At 43.6% G+C, this 21,248-nt stretch overlaps 1 protein-coding gene across 1 annotated transcript in view; it reads left to right on the top strand.

Annotated features, from left to right (window-relative positions):
• Positions 1-17,790, top strand: part of RELN (reelin) — a 509,976-nt gene extending 492,186 nt beyond the window's left edge. Inside the window, exons 62-64 of the mRNA XM_075558514.1 lie at positions 1,041-1,238; positions 3,649-3,747; positions 16,665-17,790. Of these exons, the coding sequence (XP_075414629.1) occupies positions 1,041-1,238; positions 3,649-3,747; positions 16,665-16,761 (394 nt within the window). The 3' untranslated portion in view covers positions 16,762-17,790. The remainder of the gene's footprint in view (positions 1-1,040; positions 1,239-3,648; positions 3,748-16,664) is intronic.
• The last annotated feature ends 3,458 nt before the right edge of the window (positions 17,791-21,248 follow it).

Raw genomic sequence — 21,248 nt, 5'->3', positions numbered from 1 at the left:
GAACTCGCCATGGGGACCCAGCTAACATTTAACTTGGGAGCCAGAAATAAGCTTTCACAACTCAGAATGATGTCTTGCTTAAATTTCTTTTAGGACTACTTTGTGGGGTTTTTTTGTTTGTTTTGTTTTTTACATCACAGGTTGAGTGACTATAAATGATAAAATATTAGTGTAAAAAAGTTAACTACAAGGGGAAAGTAAAAGAACTGAGACCAAGGGTTCAAACAGAAAGAAAATGTCTAGAAAAGGATGATGGCAACATAGGTACAAATGTGCTTGGTACAATTGATGTTATAAGAGCTCCCAATAAAATGGTTTATTAATTTTAATATAAGGAAAGACTCCAAGGCTTTAACCAAGTGCTGGAAGAGCACATATTCCTGAGAGATGTCACATATTCCTGAGAGATGTCAGTAGCTCTTAGGGAATACGGTTTGATCCCTTAGAATGGAGAGGGTTCACTTGAATCTTTCCACTTTGGAAAACATTAGTGATGTTATTTAGTTTTAGATGAATACATAATAAATTAACTCCTGCCTGGTAACAATGGAGATGCCAGACATGTTGCGTCCACCCATCCTGGTTGATTTTTTTTTAATCAGAAAAAAGAAAGGCGCTCAACCTAGAGACAGCCTGGAGCGGTGCCTTGGCTCCTCATGCACATATTATCCGCGCTTGAGCCGTTAACAACTGCACGCCATGTTGTATGAGCGGCTGACTTTTAAGTCACTTTATGAACTCAGGGTGTTTAAGTCCCACTCTTCATTTGAACCCCTGCTCTAACTGGGACTACTCTGGTACCCGCTAACCCTCTTCGGAGGATGCACTGCTCATGCCTGCAAACCCTGTCTCCGGAGCAAGGGCGCCTGTGAACGGCGAAGGGGCATGCTGCAGAGGCGAGCAGGCTGGCCAGAGCCAGTGTGTCTCCCACTCCGTGTGCCCTCCCTGCCCGTCTGCAGGCTTCCTTTTCCTAAAAGAGACGCGGCCATTTGTCCTCGTAATACCTCTTGGTTAAAGATGCTTTCCCCCATGTTTTCCAGCAAAATCATGTTTGTTTTGCAAATCGGGAGCACCTCCCAGACAGACAGCTGTAACAGCGACCTGAGCGGCCCCCACGCCGTGGACAAGGCTGTGCTGCTGCAGTACAGTGTCAACAACGGGGTCAGCTGGCACGTCATCGCACAGCACCAGCCCAAGGACTTCACCCAGGCCCAGAGAGTCTCCTACAACGTCCCCCTGTAAGTGGCCTCAGTGGCAAGGCCAGGTCTCTCAGGGGAGCCCTGATGACCACAGTCTGAGCTAGAAAAAAGCATGAAGGCCACAGAGAACCAGCGAAACAATCCAGATTAGCTGCCGCCGCCAAGGCCAAGTCAGTCCCAAGGGATGGCGCCCTCATGGGTCAGAGAGTACAGCTGCACCCGGTGGCTTCCCCAGGACTGAGGTTGGGAAGGAGAATCTCCAGACATGTTCTTCCAGGGTGCCTCTGGGTGGGCTCAAACCACCAACCCCTAGGTGAGCAGCAGAGCACATCACTATTTGTACCGCCAGGGGACTCCCAATGAGCACCGGGCCCAAAGTGTTAAAGTGACTGAGACAAAGCCACAAAAGTAGGTAATGACAAAAGCAAGATCAATCTGTCCAAAGTTTTGTTCCTATTTTGTCTTAGGACAAGGGGCAAGAAATTAAAATGAGGAAATAGAGATAACAACTAAATTCCAGAGCACTTCCTTGCATATTTCCCTCTCTTAGCATATACTCTGGTCTTTAAAATACAGTCTTTCATATTAGCAGCTGGATGCACTCATTGGAAGGTGCCCTGATGTGCAGTGGTTAAGCACCCAGCTGCTGATCAGAAGGTTGGTGGTTCAAACTCACCCAGCATCTTTGGGGAGGAAGGCCTGGCAATCTGCTCGCAGAGATGACAGCCTGAAAACCCTCCGGCCACTTCTCCTGTCACATGGAGTCATGGGACAAGGGAAGAAGTGATCCCAATTCAGTGGTGAGGAGGGTGTAGGAGACCTGGTAGGGTTTGATCAGGGCAATGTAACTGGGAGGAATTACTGAAATCCAAATGAAGGCTGAACATGATAGTGAGATAAAAGAAAGTTGAAGGAAATAGAGGAAAGAGCTAGGAGGCAAAGGGCATTTATAGAGGTCTAAATACAGGTATGTGCATATGTAAATATACTTATATATGATGGGGAAACAGATCTACATGCATAGTTTTATAGGTTTAGTATTAAGGTAGCAGATGGACATCGGGCCTCCACTCAAGTACTCCCTCAACGCAAGAACACATTGTTTCTATTAAATTTGCATTCCATGATGGTCACCTTCCCAACACAATTGCTGAAGACAAATGGGTGCATAAGCAAATGTGGTGAAGGAAGCTAATGGTGCCTGGCTATCAAAAGATATAGCGTCTGGGGTTTTAAAGGCTTGACTGTAATAAACAAGTAGCCATCTAGCTCAGAAGCAACAAAGCCCACATGGAAGAAGCACACCAGCCTGTGTGACCACGAGGTGTCGAAAGGATCAGGTATCAGGCATCAAAGAACAAAAAATCATATCATTGTGAATGAGGGGGGTGCAGATTGGGGTTCCAAAGCCCTTCTGTAGGCAACTGAATGTCTCCTTATAGAAGGGTCATGGGAGGAGACGAGCCAGTCAGAGTTCAGTGTAGCAACGATGAAACACACAACTTTCCTCTAGTTCCTAAATGCTTCCTTCCTACCCCCACTCTCACTATCATGATCCCAATTCTACCTTACACATCCAGCTCGACCAGAGGATGTGCACTGGTACAGATAGGAACCAGAAATACAGGGAATCCAGGACAGATAAACCCCTCAGGACCAGTGGTGAGAGGGGCAATACTGGGAGGGTGGGGTGGAAAGGGGGAACCGATTACAAGGATCTACATATAACCTCCTCCCTGGGGGATAGACAACAGAAAAGTTGGTGAAGGGAGACATCAGACACTGTAAGATATGACAAAATAAAAATTTATCAATTATCAAGGGTTCATGAGGGAGGGGAGTGGGGAGGGAGGAGGAAATGAGCTGATATCAAGGGCTCAAGTAGAAAGCAAATGTTTTGAGAATGATGATGGCAACAAATGTGCAAATGTGCTTGACACAATGGATGTATGTACAGATTGTGATAAGAGTTGTACGAGCCCCCAATAAAATGATTTTTTTTTAAAAAAAGGACTCTCTGGAACCCAGCAACAACCCCACCTGGTTGAAAATTTGCTGAGGACAAGTACCTGTGGCCCTCTTGTTTCACAGTAGCCCCTAACTCAGTGGCACACAGAGGGACTTCATGGTTGCTGACTGACTATATTGCCGTCCCAGTTCCTAACAGAGCTACAGGAAGAAGGACAAGGGGTGTGCAGCCATCCGAAGGCCCATGAGTGGCCCATGAAAACTAAGGCGATTACCCAAGACCTGAACAAATCTCAACGCCATGCCCAATGTTTTGTTAATTTAATTATGTTAATTTAAGTGGTTCCGTGCTGTTCATTTGGCTCCAGCTCACAGCAACACTATCGCGGCAGAGTAGCTACCCTCCTATAAGTCTAGAAACCGCATACGAGAAAGTACTCTGTATTCTAATAGTAGCCTTTGTCTCCTGTCTGTCACCCAGGGAGGCCCGGATGAAAGGAGTCTTGCTGCGCTGGTGGCAGCCACGCCACAATGGCACAGGTCATGATCAGTGGGCTTTGGACCATGTGGAGGTCGTCCTGTGAGTATCTGACACATCGCCTCCATGCCCATTGCAGACAGGTTTGAAATTCCTTGAACACAGCCTGCTCCTTAACTCAGTAAGAATGGCTCCCGATGAGAATCCCCACACTTTGGTGCTCTTCGGCAACTGCAAGTGGAGCTCGAGTTGACAGTAGAGTACCAGCCCTGGAACAGCATTCAGGGTGTCTTAGAGAACTTCAGTAGGCAAAGCGTTAATTTAAGGATTTGACAATTTTGGGTAAATTGGATAAAACAGGAGTCTTCGGGTAAATGGGAAACAGTGTCCTATGCTAGATCTGAGTTGCCTTACACAGAGAATTGCACCCTCTCAGAGAAGGGATGTGTCACTGTCCAGAGTTGCCAATTGCAAACACCTATCTTAGCCACGGAGGCCTGGGGCATTCTTCCATGTGGTGTCACGGTGGCAACTAGAACAAAGAATGGGTCTCAGATCTTTCTCACCGACCCCGGCACCTGTCAAGGGGTTCCCCTACGATCCCTCCCCGTATAATCAGGCTGTTCCCTCGGAGAGATGACTTGCTTTTTCTCTAACAATCTAGTTCCTGTAAAACTGGAATCCCTGTGTCTCGGCGGGTTCGAACTGATGGCTCCAAGTGGTTGGACAGGAGAGGCGGATCTTCTCGGTAGATAGGTTCAAATGTTCATTCTGTTTACCAGAGCAAAAAGGAAATCTGCCCTTTTGCTGATTTCTGTCATTCTGAGAGCAAATGTAAATGATTTCTTGGTAGGAAAACTACCAGATTTGTTTTCTCTCGATCATAGCCTTGAGCTGACGTTTTCCGTCTTGAGTTAGCGCTCGTCTTGGTTCTCACGGAGGCACCTGCTTGCATGGCATCCATATCAACCCCCCAGAGCAATGACCCCACACGAGTCCCCCCCAGTGCGCGCTGCTGCTTTCGGACACCTTGCGGGGCTCTGCCTCTACAGGACAAAGTGAGAGTGGAAATCACAATATGAGGCTGATGTGCTGCTTAGTTATTGATCACCTCAGAAGACAGCACCATAAGGGAACAGAATCCCCTGGGCTCTGAGAGAAATGAATGAAGGGCAAGGCCACCGAGAAATGTTTAAATTGATGGAAAACTAACTTTCTAGGGGTTTCTAGTCGCCCTGGCCACTTTCCGTTTAGACGAGCACTTCCCGAGCTTCTTGGACATCAGCATCACTGGGGAGCTATGACAGCATCGATGCACACCCTCCCTCACACCAAGACCCCTCCCTAGAGAAGGTGGTTTAAATTGACCTGGCGAGCATCACATGGTTTCAAAAGCACCACTGGTGATGCTAATATGTAGGCGGAAACGCTGACTGAGAATCAGTCATCTTTCCATTTTCTTACCAAGAAAATTTATATCCATGGAGACTTCCTGTGTCTGGCAAAACACAATCAATTCTTAGGGAAATGTGAAAACTTGACAATTCTCAGAAGCAAGCAGAATGCTAATTGTTCCCTTGAGTAGACATAGCAAATTCTTAACACATCAGCATGTGAGTACATGCTTCTCCTCCCACCCAGCCAAGCAACTGCAGGTACCCACAAGCAGCGTGCTGTGATTACAGGACCAGGTCCAAATGATAGGAAATACTACGAACCCATGTTCTGGTATTTTTAGACCTATCGCCTGTACTTGTAAAGATGTTATTTTCTTCTGTTGTCATAATTTTTAATAATGTGAAGAATATATTACTTCACGGGGCTCTGTCTGTTCTCACCCTGCACTCACTCACTGCTATCGAGTCAATGCTGACTCATAACCATCTTACAGGACCAGGATAGAACTGCCCCTGTGGGTTTCTGAGCCTGTAGCTCTTTGTGGGAGTCGAAAGCCCTGTCCTTCCAAGGAGCAGCAGGTGGTTTGGAACTCCTAACCTTGAGGAGCACAGCCCAGCTCATGACCAGCTCGTGCCAACAGGGCTCCTTTACCAACTACACGATTGTTTCAAATTCTCAAAGGCATTAAAACCGTCTGACTGAAGTTACCGTAGCTGCATGTGAGTTGTTACATCATCTGAGTTGCAGTTCACATCTTTCCGAGACTAATGTAAGATTTGTACTTTTCTGTGTGGTTGATGTTATTCAATGCCATCAAGTTGGTTCCAGCTCACGGCGATCATGTGCGCTACAGAGTGAAACTGCTTAATCCTGTGCCAGTTTCCTAAATCTTGCTGTTGGAGTCCTTCATTGCAGCCATTGTGCCAATCCATCCTTTGGGGTCTTCTACTTTGTCAAGGGCCCTCTGCTTCACCTGGCATGATGTCCTCCTCCAGAGCCTGGCCTCCGAGTGCGTGAGATGCACTCTCGCCATCCTGGCTTCTAAGGAGCGTTCTGGCTACGTTTCTTCGAAGACAGATTTGTTCGTTTTTCTGGTAGTCCATAGTACTTTCAGAATTCTTTGCCAATTACCCTAAGTTCTAATCCCAGCCTTCTCCCGCATATGAAGTGATTAAAAATGCCATGGCTTGGGCCAAGTGTGCCTTAGTCTTCAAAGTGAGTCTCTGCCTTTTAATACGACGAAGGGGTCTTTTGCAGCAGATGCACCCAGTGCGTGTGTATCACCTGATTTCTTAACTGATGCTTCATTGGGTGTTACTTATAGAGCCATGTAAAATGAAATCCTTGGTAACTTCAGTCTTTTCTGTGTTTATCATGATACGACTTACTGGTCCAGTTCTGAGAGTCTTGGTTTTCTTTGTGTTTAGGCTGTAATCTTTCATCTTCTTCAGTAAGTGCTTCAAGTCCTTTTTAGATTCAGCGAGCAAGATCGTACCATGGCATGTGGCAAGTTGGGAAAGCTTCCGCCAGTTCTAATGGCACATTCTTCTAAGATCCACCTTCTCGAACCATCTGCTTCACAGAGATATTGGCTAAATGTCGTAAAAGGATACCGTTCTGACACACGCCCTTCCTGGTTTTAAGCCATGCGGTATCTCATGTTGTGTTCCAACCTCTTGGTGTCCAAACAGATTCGGCTAAGCATAATGAAATGTCTGGCAATTCCTGTTCTTTGCAAAGTTTTCCATACTCTGATATGATCCCCACAGTCAAATAGGCGATAAAACACAGGTCAATCTCTTGCTGGTATTCTGTGCTTTCAGACAAGGTCCATCTGACATTGGATCACCTTCATTCCATGTCCGATTCTGAATACAGCTTGAATTTCTAAAGGTTACCTGTTGATGATCTGCTGCAACTATTTTTTAATTCTCTTCAGTGAGATTTTAGTTGACTTTGATAGTAATGACATTGTTGGATAATTTGTGCATTTTTTGAAACACTTTCCTTTGAAAAGGGCATGAATATAAATCTCTCCCAGTTTTTGGCCAGATAGCTGTCTTGCAAATGTCTCGATGTGAGCACTTCCGGTGTTGCATCTAGTTGTTGAAACGTCTCAGTTGGTATTTCGTCAATTCCCGGAGCCTTGTTGTTGACCTGTGCCTCAGTTTAGCTTGGGCTTCTTTCAATACCATCCGTTTTGAAATGGTTGAACAGGGACAACGTCTTTGGTACAGTACCTCTGTGTGCTTCTTCCGTTTTTGCAAATGCCTCCTGAATTGCCAAGAGTTTGCTCATACAATAGAACTCAACATTGCAACCGGGGCTTCACTGTGTCTGCAGCTCCCCCAGCTTGAGACATGCCATGCACGTTCTCCGCCTCGGCTGTCCCCCATGCCACATCTGTGCCCTTTTCACTTAAGTCCTTCCCTTGTCTTCCGGAACCTTTTTACTTCATCATTTCTTCAGCTACTGTATGTTCAAGAGCAAGTTTCAGAGTCCCTTCTGACATCCATTTGGGCCTTCCTTTCTTTTCTAACGATCTTTTGTTTTCTTCATGTGTGATGTCCTGATGTCACCCCCAACCCATCTAATCTTCAGCCACTAGTGTAAGTGTGTCAAAGCCATCCTTGAGATGAGCTCTAAATTCAGGGAGGATGTACTCGATGTCATTCGTTGGTCCTCATGGACTCAGTTTCATTTTTTTTCAGCTTCAAATTGAACTTGCAAAGATCAGTTGACAGCTTTTCCTGAAGTCAGCCCCGGACTACTCTGTATGATGAGATTTATTTCCCCCATCATCTCTTCCCACAGACGTAGTCAGTGTGACTACCGTGCATCCCATCTGGTGAGGTCTGTGTGAATAGTCACCATCTTTGCTGTTTAAGAAGGATATTTGTATCGAATAGGTCTTTGATCTTGCAAAATTCGATCATGCGCTTTCCAGCATCATTTACATCACCAGGCCATGCTTTCAAACTATTGATCTTCCTTTGTTTCCATCCCACATGTGTCAGTCAACGGGAATTATCGATGCATCTGGATCGAAAGTTTGATCAATTTCAGCTGCAGAAGGTAGTAAGCATCTTCCGTTCTTCACCTTTGGCGTTGTGCTTGGTGCATAGATTTGGATCACATTGTTATTAATTGGTCTTCCTTGTAGGTGTGCGTACCCTGTTCTGCCCTGGCAGCGTTGTGCTCTAGGGTTGATTCTGCAGTGTTCTTTGTGACATGAGTGTGAGGGCATGCCTCTTCAATTCGTCATTCATGCCTGCATCACAGGCCAGGTACTTGTTCAATTCAAAGTGGTCAAAACAAGTTCATTTCAGCTCATTAAGGCCTAGGGTCTCTATCTTCAAGCGTTCCATTGCATTTTTGTATCTGCCGAGGTGCCTAGGTTCGTACTTCATGCATTCCAGGTTCCCATTATTAAGGAGTGTTTGCAGTTTGCTTCTGCTTATTTAGGATTGTGCCACATCGGGACATGAAGGTCTTGAAAGCTTGGCGCCCTCTCGGTCACTACGCAGAGTCTACGCTATGCTGAGGAGGACTCTTTCCCCAGGTGGATGTTGAGGGCCTTCCCACCTTTGGGGCTCATCTTCTGCACTCTATCAGCCAGTGCTCCACCACAATTCAGACGGATTTCACTAGCTCAGTTTCTCTAAGCAGATTGCCAGGCCCTCGTTCCTAGTCTGTCTTTGTCTGATAGCTCTGCTGAAGCCCACCCACCATGGGTGACCGTGCCAGGATTTGAAACACTGGAGGTATAATTTCCAGCAGCACATGCACCACCATAACATGATAGACTGACAGATGGGTGCAGAAATATCTATGTGTGTGTGTGTGTGCACGTGCTTAAATACACACATGTATAAATACACACACATATATATCACCATGTTTCATGTACCTATAATACATATATAATTTCAAAAGCAAGTGCTATCTCTTCAATGACATGTCAAAAATTTGTTAAAATTAAAGGAGTTTTTAATTTTCTCACTTTGGGGGAGGATAAATACCTCAAGAAGCTGAATTTAAGAAATAAGCTGTTTGAGAAATACAATACTAAGAAATTGTGTTTTTCATCACTATGGTTCCGTTGCTTCACGTTTTACTCTTTCTATGCTATTGCGCCTTTTCAGATTACTTCTTTTCATAAAAGTTACAGAAAACTTTACAACATTCATTAATGGACATGCACTGGGCAGCCCTATGGATTAATTACTTTAATTCTTTCATTTTATTTGAATAAAATAAATGAAAAGTACCAGATATTTGATAACAATAAAATATTATAATCTCACAGGGGACCTTTCATCCAAATAAGGCACAAGATAGCTAATCTTCACGTATGATTTGCAAATATTATTCATTTTAACTTGCCACAATAGATGGATATTTAGAAAATCTCCTTACCTGTACTTTTACATAAGAATTTTTAGTCATGAAACTAGTACTATTAATTCCTTGAGTGTGGCAGGACAAAGGAGCAGGCTGAGGTGCATGTCTTATAAGATGCAAAATAGACTACTAATATGTTTTTGCAACTAATGGTTGGGGCAAGCAGTTCATTTAAGAAATTTTAGAAATATATTTTATTCTTTAAGAGTGACCTTAATCTAGTTTTATTTACCAGAGCTTGCTTTCAAGCATGTGCACCAAGGACACATGCTAAAAACGCCAAGAAAGAAAAATAGTGGTCACGCATGGTATCTTACATTGAATTTAATCTCCATTCTGCCCATATTAACCACGAAGATATGTAGGTTTGAGGAGAGAAAATTTAATACTTTGAAAATATTTCAATTTAAAATTACATCCTAAATGAACTAGATTAAAAAAAATAATAACAAACCACTGCCGTTGAGTTGACTCCAAGTCTCTTCGACCTGTAGGATAGAGTCGAGCTTCCCAGCAGGGTTCCTCCCGGTGTAAGTCTTGGTGGAAGCAGATTGCCACAGCTTTCTACTGCAGAGCAGCTAAGGGGGTGAACTGCCGCCCTTTTTGTTAGCAGCCAAACACCAAAGCCTTCTCAGTGAGTAGAATAGATATTTTTAAATGAATGAGTTAATCCTAAAATATTACATGTGGAAGGATTTGAGGTTCATAAATATGGATAATACAGTATGACAAGGCCCACACCTTGAAGATAAAAACCACACTTTTAGAATTTAACCAGCAAAGTCACTTTTGAAGAAAATCATCCCAGCCTGGTAATAAGCTTCAATAAAGCCTGCACATGAAATGCACTTCATGATTAGATTCTACTAACCCATCGTATACCAAATAAACTGAATTGACAGATCATTTTCCCAGCCTCACTAGCTTACGAAAAGCCCTCATTCTGTAGACCGTGGATGATGTAGCCATCATTGTAATCATTGAAAATCGAGAGTCAGAAATCCAGTCTCTCTGGACCCATTTGCTAGTGTAGAATATTTGTTTTTTAGCACGTGTTTATGAATACTCTGGGCAGATCCCTCACAAGATCCATGCTGGTGGGGTTCTTCTTAGGATGAAAGAGAATGCTTTGTTTTAACCTGGTTTTGTTGGCTACTCATACTTCTATCCTAAGAATCTACCTCACCCAACTATGCATTTCATTCACACATCACATTTCCCGTGTGTGTCTAAGTCACACCTGTCATGTGTATAATGAAGTGGGCCAATTTTTGCATGTGTACCTTGAAAACAAATTGCTCAGTGAAGAGCTAGCCGTTGTAAAGTGATTTATTGGAAAGTGAATTAGTACCACATGTACTGAGACCCCAAAACCAACATATTGCTAACTATGGTCTTTAAACTCATTTATCACATTTTAATAATATGAGTTCCATCATGACCATCCCCTCATGCTACTCATTATCAAGAAACTGTCACTTTTTTGGCACAAATGATTTATGGAGACCAATATATTACATTTGTTGCAAAGCATATTTATCCTTTACAAAATTTTGACTGCTTTATTTTTGTACTTTTAAAAGTCTGTTCCTTAATATATTTGGGAATAAGTATTTCCTAAAATGTAAATTGATAAATCAGATGTTAAAATTCATAATAGTGGTTTATAATACACTATTACTTTAACAATTGTATTTAATATGTAACATTTATGCCAAATGTAGTACTTACTATAGCTACGTGTACCTTAACATATGGTTATGAGCAAATATTGCATGTTGCATTACATAGAAAAGTAAAATATATGTGTATACTGAATTATAGAAGAATAAGAAATAACTTCTTTAATTTTTATTTTCAAAAGAGATGAAAAGCCCTATATTGCGTCTAAACCTGATCAGACTTTTATGACTAATCAGAGCGCTGCATGCGTTGAAAGGCATTTTTTAACTTGTGTTATATTTCATTATTTGCTGTCATTGGTTTTCCACTAGAGTAAGGTAAGTCCTCTTGCTAAATCTGAGCAATTGCTCACTAATCGTTTCAGCAGCTTCACCTCCGTTCACTGAGAAGGTTTGCAGACGGCCTTTGCAACGGAAAACTTTCTTTGGAAAAAGAAGTGAAAAATGGAATTTGAAACCTAGACCCATGGAAACTCGGAGGTCCAAATTGAGATAACTGCTGTATGTAATTCATGCCATGTTAGGCACAGCCGCATGGTCCAGGGTGCCAACCAGTACCCTTCACTGGGCAACAAGGTGGACTTAGCCACTCCTCTGTCCTGAGCAACATACTGGGTACCCTTCATTCGCCCACAGGATATGAGTTTGTTACAAGGGAAAAAATGAACATAGAAATGTAGGCCAAGAGGTCGGGGCTCTGGTTAAATGTAATCTCCTTCCCAAGATGAGCCCTGCTGGAGATATGTGAGGCCACCTGGACTTTGTCCATTTAAGTTAATAAATGAATGTATGATAACAAAAGACTTGGCAGAGTGAAGTGGATTAATTCAAAAACTGGGGAGGTATACATCCCTCTACGTGCAACCTGCCATCCATAACAGGCACTTATATTTGTCTTCTAGTTGAAATATAGTTAAACTTAAGAAAAAAGATATTTATTAAATACCTACATACTGCACTAGAAGTTTATACTTAAAACTTCTGGGTGAGCACGAAATAAGAAATATGGAGTATTTTTGAGATATGTGTGCCTTACACTTACTTACGTGTAGGCTTCCTGAAACTTCATGATTAGAAAGTAAACCATGTGGCATCTTTTGTGAGAGGGATGTTTATTGCGCAGTTCTGAGCAGAGGTTTCCTATTTTACACTCATCAGTATTTCTAAGAGTCCTAATGCATCCTTATTTCTGCAGTCACATACATTGTTATTTGTTTACCATACATTTTTGTGTTAAATCAGTTATTGATGACTACAAATGCCTAAAGTTCTATGTGCTAAAATTCACTTCTAGCAATTTCCCATCCTCTTCATATCCTTTAGATTCCCATGAAGTTCAATGACGTTTTTTCACAAAAACAAATGAGCTAAACATCTGTTTAACTCACACTTCAACCTCTTACAGTGTTTCACTAATTGTTATTTGCTTGCGCTCCATCAGTAAATTAGCGAGCTACGATCCCGGCTCCAGTCAATGGGAACAGTTCAAAAGCACAGTTACTCATTCGTTGAGAATCTTGCTCTATCCACAGTCTCTGGGCAGAACCAGGGAAGTACGGCATAAGCCCATACACTGTTGAAGCTCCCTCAGAGTTCATGGACATTGTAAAAACCCTATCCAAGAAGCCCTTGCTGGCCAATCTCTCTTCTTTCAATGACTTACTCCTAATGAGAGAATTTTTAAATGAATCCCATTCTGCCGTGGTCAACGCAGATTGATGTCACATGGCATAGTTATGTTCCCTGAAATAAATGTTACCTATTTTCAGTGAACTTAAATAACAAAATTGCTCTCCCCTCTTAACTGCAGTGAAGAAATAAATCTTAAATATTCCATTAAATCTGCTATTACACCAGCTGCAAACTATAGCTATGGTTCCACAAATCTCAAAGGCTCACAGAACCGCTCGACACACACACAAATGTAAACACAACATCGTGAAAGTTGTTCTAGTGCCCCGACGGGATAGGTTGGCCACTTAGAAGTCACAGAACCTAAAGCTGGGTCCTCTGATTAAACAGTCACAGGCGGTATTTTGGACACTTTATTAGATTCCGCCCTGACTGGCTGCAAAGGTGTTTCACATGCAAACTGCCTATTTGTTTCCAGGATGACCGTTTGAGGTGACTACATGAACATGTGTAGCATGTGTAGCAAACGCATTACTCAACATTCGTAGCAATCCAGAGATAGGCTTCACAAATTTCATGGGAAAGTGGAATAAAAAATATTGGGATTGGCCCGCAAACTTTTGAAGCCTTCTCATGTGACTCAAAATAAGAGTACCTGCTGAATGAACATGGCCCCTAAATTGGATGAAAGCATCCACCGCTGGCCTAACTGTCAGGATATGTAAGAACTGTCACCCGCTAATATTTATTTTCTTACATAGAAAATGGAGGCTTTACGTCAGCCCCATAGTAAATAATTCCATGGAGAAACTTTGTTAAAACACATGAAACGTGCATGTCAACATCTGATCAAATGAGTGTTCCTTCCTTCCCATATATTGAGGCAGCGCCCACATCAATCTCAGGTGCATTGCTATAACTAAATGTCTTGAATGTTCTGAGTTTCTATGTTTATTCACTGTCAACTATTTCACATACTTTACAATCGGAGTGATTCGTATATCTTTAACATGCTTTCAACAGGCTCCTTTGTATCGCTTTGACTCTGTAGTTATTCCCTGGAGTTAAAGCGTATTGACTTACAGTGGGAGTCCAGTCAGTAAGTCCCCAGAAGCCCAACAAGCATGGCCTGGCCTGACCGCTACAGCTCGGCCGGGGCCTCGGTGCTCTTGTCGGGTGGGGGGTGGGGGGTTTAACCTGCCCCTGCAGCAAGGGGCCCAAACAGGCCAAGCAGAGAAGGAGCACTACAGGAGTCCAAAGCAGGATGAAATTTTGTTTAATGTGAATTTAGGAAGTGACTGAGGATAAGCCAATGAAGCTGGTCGATGAGGCATGTAGAAAAGACTTGTCACTTGTTAATAGAGTAGTCTGCAGAGGAGTGTAGTCAACGGAAAAAGGGAAAAACCAGCTGAGAAACAGAAAGATTAACCAATGTCGAGGACTTGAGACATCTATCTAAGTTACCTCATAGACAAGAGGATGATACACGGGTTTTGAACAAGGAAAAGCCAGCAATTTAGGGGAAATAAGCTGAAATGTGTGTGTGTGTGGATAATGATACGCACAAGCATACACACATGCATACACACAATGACACCTGTAGTTATACTTGGCTAGTATTGTGTAGTCTCTTGAATGGATCCTCTTGCCTTAGAGGAAAGAATGGAGGTGAGAAGGACAATTTCAGGGCACTGGCACGGCTCCAAGGAGCCCTGGCGGTGCTGTGCTCACACGGTGACCACTGACCCCAGGGTGAGCAATTCCAAACCACCAGCCACTCGCTCCAAGGGAGAAAAGGGAAGCTTTCTGCTCCCATAAAGAGTGACAGGCTTGGAAATCCACAGGGACAGTTCGCCCTGCCCTGCAGGGTTTCTGTGAGTCAATTGACTCGATGGCAGTGAGTTCTGTTTGGTGACTCCTTCCCAAGATTGTGGGAAGAAGGAAGTAAGGGATCTTGTTTCCTGGTACTTGATTAATGCAGGATGTCCTCTTTTAAAAAGACCAACATCTCGATTTTAAATAGCTAGCAATGAGTACTTATAGCAACCAATAAATGGTAAAAAGGAGTTTCACGCTTCAACTCTGACATGGAAACTGATGGGAATAAACAATACATGTAATATTGCCACATTGACGGAGGGGAGGTGAAGTCGGGGAGCTCGCTAAAGATAAAAAATGAATTCGTGGGGAAGGTCTATTTCTGAACAAGAGCTTCAGATTACATTCTGTAGTTTCTAGCATTTTGACAATATAAAAACCCAGGATGAAAAGAAATTAACATTTTATTTGCGTCTACGAAATATATGCCTATTTGATGTTTATCTTTTTATCAGGTTTTCAGTGAAGAGGCTACTGCTTGTTGATTACATGTTTAGTTTATGGTATTTTATAAATTTATTTTCTAACAAGTCAATTCCAGTCTTCTTAAAGCTTCTCTATTTCAATGTGACGAGTATGAAAGCCAAGGTTTAAAGGCTCATTTCGCACCTGGCGTGGTAAATGCCGCGCACTGACTGCACGGTCGGCCCGGAGAGTAGTACACTGCTCGGTGCCACACTGCCCGGCCCCCCGCCCCCCCCCCACCCACCCATCCTAACTCCAGCTCGCACCATCCTGACCTTGATCATCACATGGCATTGTCTTTCCCAGAAGCATTTCCTCACTCCATGAAGTTGAGTAGGAGAGGGCTTTGAGATCACCCCAGTTTTCAGGTGAAATGGAGCATATTTGTAAGCACGCACTCATAACCCATATACCGATGCCACAACAGATAGGTTGCCACTCAGGCCTCTGTGAGATAGGGCTGTTTTTCTTGTCAGTGACACTAGGAAGTACTGGTCCGTTTAAAAACACATTTGCCCTGTAGGGGCTTTCAAAGCTACTACCAGCCCGTGTCCTGTCCTCATGGCTCGCTGCATCCCTCTAGGGCAGAGTAGAGCTGCGCCCTGGCCCCCAAGACGATAGATCCTGCCGAGAGCAAAAGGCCTTATCTTCCTCCCCAGGAGTTGCTGGTGGTTTCAAACCGCTGACGTTGCAGTTAGCAGCCCAACACCAGCCTGGTATCACACACATTATAGAAGGAGGGGGATTCAGAGAGTTTGTGGGGAAATTCCATTCTTTTTCATTCCATTTTCCACCAGCTTTTTTTTTCCACCAGCTTTTTGAGGCTCCCATATAGGTATGTGTCTTCCTCCCCTTATCTCCCATCTTCTTCCACAGTAAGCAGCTATGGGAATAGTCTATAAACTTGGCCTGATGAAAGAGAGACACCTCTGAAAGAGAGTTCATAAAAGACTAAGAAAGTATAATTGATTGTAAAGAGCCGCTTATTGTTTGAGAAAGACAATGGTATCCAATATTATGGGGGGGAAGTTCTCATTTCGGTCCCCTAAGAGTGTATAAAATTTGGAAGGTCAGGTAGACTTAACTAACATGATTTGACTACATACATTTCAATAAGGATGTTTGCTAAAGGGCAGATTGTTTTCCTACTTTTAAAGACGTATTTAAATAAGCCCATAGGAGATGAACCCTCTCTTAAGATGAGATCCACTCAAGTACAGGTGTCCACAGAGTTCAAGAGGAAAATTAAATTAGATATCCAGAAATAGTCTGAGCCCGCTTTTTTGTTCTAAATCAAGGGAATGTACATCTTACCTGGTCTGGAGCTCCCTCATGAAAAGAACGGGGTTTTTTTTGTTGCAAAGACAAAAGCAATAAATCGTGGTGTCAGACTTCGGGTACTTTGTCCCTGACGGGTTATGTCTGCGTGATCTGTTAAGCCTACCCTTTCTCAAGTACTACCAGAGTCACTAGGATGTAGTCACGCAGGTTTTGCTTTCGATGATGGGACTTACACGCTCTCTCTCCTTCCCTCCTGCCTCCGCACTCTGGTCCGAACAGCACTCGCAAACAAAATTACATGATGAATTTTTCACGACAACATGGGCTCAGGCACTTCTACGACAGAAGACGCAGGTCACTCAGACGCTACCCATGAAGAAGCAGAACGTTGATTTGTCCTTTCAACGTGTGATGTGTCGCTGCCCCCCTCCTCCTGTTAATCTCGCACTGCATCTGCTGTCAGGACATTTCCACGGAGGACTTGGTGATGAACCGGAAGCCCTCTGGGGACAGAGTGAAAACCACTTTCCCACACTGTGAACTCATGACAAGTGACTTATTTTCTCTGAAGTAAATGTCCTCATGTATCCGTGAAAATTGTGACCTGTTGTGATATCAGTTACAGTGGCAGTATTGAAAGTAAGACATAGTTTAACAGGAAAAAAAGAAAAAAGTTTAAGCACAAAAATGTTTAAGATATTTTATGTTTTAAATGGCATTTAGTGCAGTATTTAACATTCTTGGTCACAAAGTTATTTAAGTGGACTGTATTTTAGCTACATATCATGTTTTCTATGATTAAATTATCGCTGTTCGTCCTTTATGTATTCTCTTCTACAATATAACACCTGGACACTGTATTTACTTGTTATGTTGCAATATTTTGCTGCTGAATTTTGGGCCACTTAGACTCTGACAAAAGTTAACTGAAGTCCTTACTCAACAAGATAGTTGTGAAGACATTGTGTTCCTTTAATAGACTCCTAAAGATGTATGTTGGTTTAGCGTTGTTTTGTGCATAAGGAGAAAAGTGCTTGACCTTGAAATATTTTCTACTTAAAAGCTGTGGGTGAAGGCCCTGATTCCCCAAAGGAGTTCCCATTTCCTTGTGGAGAGATCCTTGTTTCTCAAGTGCTCCCTGGCTGGCTCACTGACAGACAGTAGCTGCCGTTTTGTGTCTGTGGTGACAAGAGTGATTTGTAAAACAGTGGATGTTCTTTCATGGTGTTCTTCCTCCTCGGGGCTTGTCTTTTCCTGCGGGATATCCACCCATACCTTCTGATGCAGTTGCACCAACACCAGCAACGTGACAATGGTCCTGCAACCCTGACCTGTCCATTAACACCGCTAAAAGGTGGCACTCTCCGGTGGGCCACGCTGAAAGCCCATGCTTACAGTAATTAAAAAGTTGTCCAAAAACCATTTGAAGTTGCTTTCTCTTTATTCCTCTCGGATGGAAGTTTGGAAGCCTGCTCGGGTTTGGAAAGGACAAGGTCAAACACCCTATCTGTCACTTCATCCTGACGGAGCACTTAGGAAGCCACGCGTTTTTCATTTAGTCGTCTTTGTTGTAATGTTGGCTCAGGTTCTGGTTGGAGGACATTAGGAAAAGCCTGCGTGCCCCTGTCAGACCAAGGCAGGAAATTCCAGGGTGCAGATGAAGGAGCCATCTGCCAAAGCACCACCCTGTCGTGGAATTTTCATGGAAGGAGACCCCTTAGAGCCCCGCTGGCAGCTGCAAATCCTTTCCCCTCCCTCCTACTTGCCCACCTGTGGTCTCTGCCCACTCCCTTTGTTGCTTTACCCTCCTCTCCTGCTGAGCTCACAACTGGCTCTCCACTCCACAACAGATAGGCACGGACTGCTCTGCTCGGGTCCCCCCAATGGGGGCCGGGAGTCCAGGGCTCCATCTCTCCCCTTCCCTTCTCTCCTCTCCTCCCAGGCAGCCCGGATTCTCTGACTCCCTGGAGTCCGTGACTCCCTCCCAGCAAGCGAAGAATAAACTACCCCTGTTCTTTCTCTGGCGGTGTATCTTTCCGGCGAACTTCACACTGGTTTCTCACTGGGTGTGTCTCCGTGCGTGCTCCGTCATCACACTGAGCAAAATCAATAGGGAACTCGGCAAGGATACAGTCTGACGCAGTGAGGGTCTCCTCAGAACACTCAGCGGTATTTCCTGAGTGCTTCCCATGTGCCCCGCACTGGCGGGAGGGCGGGGGGTGTATCTGTTAAGGATAAAGAGGTAACTGACACTTTGCCCTTATCTCCATTATCAGCTACATAAAAACAGACTGACATTGTTGAATTTGGTGACTTGCCAGAGGTGGTGTGTTTTGGGGGTTTTTTTTTGGTCTACGAAAAACATTTTAAGAAATGGCACAACTAATGCTGAGCCTAAATAGATGAAACAATGATCTTTTGAAAAATACCAGCCTTCCAGGCAGAGCCCGTTGACTCCCTTCAGTAGGAAATAAGTCCCTTTTCTTTCAGCCCCTCCCCCTACATGTGAGTTCTCAGACATCTACTTCCAGAGGCCACCTGGGAAGGGGACGTGGAGCGTGGTCGTGGTGCAAAAGGACGCAGAATCTCGACCCAAGGGACACTGACACAATTTCGTGGTAAAGGATGTTCACCAAATAAGTACACACTTAAACTTACAATTTCAAGTGTGGAATATGTCCCACCCAGCAATCAACATGCCTTGACAAACATTTATTTAGCATCCACGTCTATGGTTAAGAGATTTTAGGTGGGATACATGGGGTAAGTCAAAAGGGACTGCTGTAAAGTCATAGAATACTAGACAACATGATCACAATGTGTTCCTTCGCAAGACTTACTGACTTTGGGGAACAAACAGAAACCTCGGGGCTGTAGGATGGATAGAGTAAGGTTTTCCCCAGGGAATTCTCAAAGGAGCGCCTTCACTACCCTTGAAGAGTGAGCAGCTACGATGTCAACATGGAAAAACATCCTCAGTTCGACTATCTGGTTCTTTTTCTTACCAGAGCAGTTTTAGATTTTTCTTAAAACATCTTCCCAGGAAGCCCCTGAGTCATTAAAGAACATCTGGGAATATGATCTTTTTTATTGAAGATGACTTCTTTGTTGCTGCTCAATGCCATCGAATCAACTCTGGCTCATAGCAGCGCCTAACACACGGAATGAAACAGCCCAGTTCTAACCACGCACTGCACCCTCCTCACCCTTGTTACGTTGAGCCCATTGTTGCAGCCAGTGTTCACCAATCCACCTCCTAGATGGTCTTCCTGTTTTTCACTGACACCCCCCCCCCATTTTACCGAGCATGGTCCTGGTTCCTCCTGGGGACATGTCCAAACAACATGAGATGAAGGCTCACCATCCTTACTTGTAAGGAACATTCTGAGTTCTTCAGCATCATAGTTCAAGTAAATCCATTCTTACTTAGTCGATTCACTGTCCAACTTTCACATGCATATGAGGTGTTTGAAGATACAATGGTTTGGATCACTCAGTTACACTTAGTCCTCCAAGACAGAATTGCTGGTGCTTTGGGCAGCCCGTTGCTAGTTTCAATATTCTTCACTATAACTCGGATGCAGCGGTCCTTTGGTTCCTTTACAGTCCACCTTTGACATGCATATGAAGCGACAGAAAATACCATGACTTGGAAAAAGAGCACTTTAGTCCTCAAAGTGACATCCTTGCTTTGCCACACTTTAAAGAGGTCGTCTGCAGCAGATTGACCCAGTGCAATAGGTGGTTGATTTCCTGACTGCTGCTTCCATGATGTTATCTAATTGTCCAATGGTGAGGATTTGGGTTTACCTTCCATTGTCATCCACACCGAAGGCTGCAGTCCTTGATCTTCATCAGCAAGTGCTTCACGTCCTCATTACTTCTAGCAAGCCAGGCTGTGTGAAGGCTGTCATGTGCATATGGAAGATGATTAATGAACCTTCCTCCAATCCTGATGCTAGTTCATGTAGTCCAGTGTCTTGGATTATCTACTCAGCATGTAGACTGAATAAATACAGTGAAAGAAATCAATGTACAATCCTGATGCATACTTTTCCAGATTTTAAACCGTGCGATACTTGCCCCTTGCTCTGTGGACAGGTCCCCGATAGTCTCCATAATTTTAATGATCAACATAATCGAATGTGTTGATAGTCAAGTAAACATTTTTTTCCTGGTATTCCCTGCTGTCAGCCAAGCTCCACCTGTCATCAGAGTGAAATCCCTTATTCTATGTCACCTTCTGAATCCAGGTTGAATTTCTGGTAGCTCCCTATCAGCTGGAACTACTGTTGAATGTTTTTCAGCAAAATTTTATTGGCTTGTGAAACCAAAGATAATGATAATTCTCACACTTTGTGTGGTCACCTTTCTTTAGAATGGGTATAACTATGGATCTCTTCCAGTCAGGTAGCTAGCTGTCTTCCAAATTTCTTGGCATAGATGAGTTAGTGCTTCTAGTACTTCGCAAGCTTGTTGGAATGTTTCAACTGGTATTCTGTCAGTTGCTTTCACTTGGACTTCTTCCTTCGGTAACATCAGTCCTCGATCATATGCCAACTCTAGAAATAGTTGGATGTCAACTGCTACTTTCTGCACAGTGACGGTGTACCCCTTCCATCTTCTTTTGGCGCTTCCGGCATCGTTCAGTACTGGCACTCCAGTCTGAATGTGGCCTTCATTTCTGTCCGTGTGAGACATGCTGAGCAAGTTCCCTTTACGCTACCCAACGCCATGTCTTCGCACATTTCATTCTACGACTTGACCGTGTTTTCTTGAGCTGCCCTATGACATTTTCTAGTCAGTTCTTTGACTTCTTCATTTCTTCCATTTGCTTTAGCTAATCTATGTTCAAGAGCAAGT

The sequence above is a fragment of the Tenrec ecaudatus genome, chromosome 9, assembly GCF_050624435.1.
Source record: "Tenrec ecaudatus isolate mTenEca1 chromosome 9, mTenEca1.hap1, whole genome shotgun sequence".
Lineage (NCBI taxonomy): Eukaryota > Metazoa > Chordata > Mammalia > Afrosoricida > Tenrecidae > Tenrec > Tenrec ecaudatus.
The sequence above is the reverse complement of the archived record's forward strand: the minus strand, read 5'-3'. Positions and strand labels throughout refer to the sequence as shown.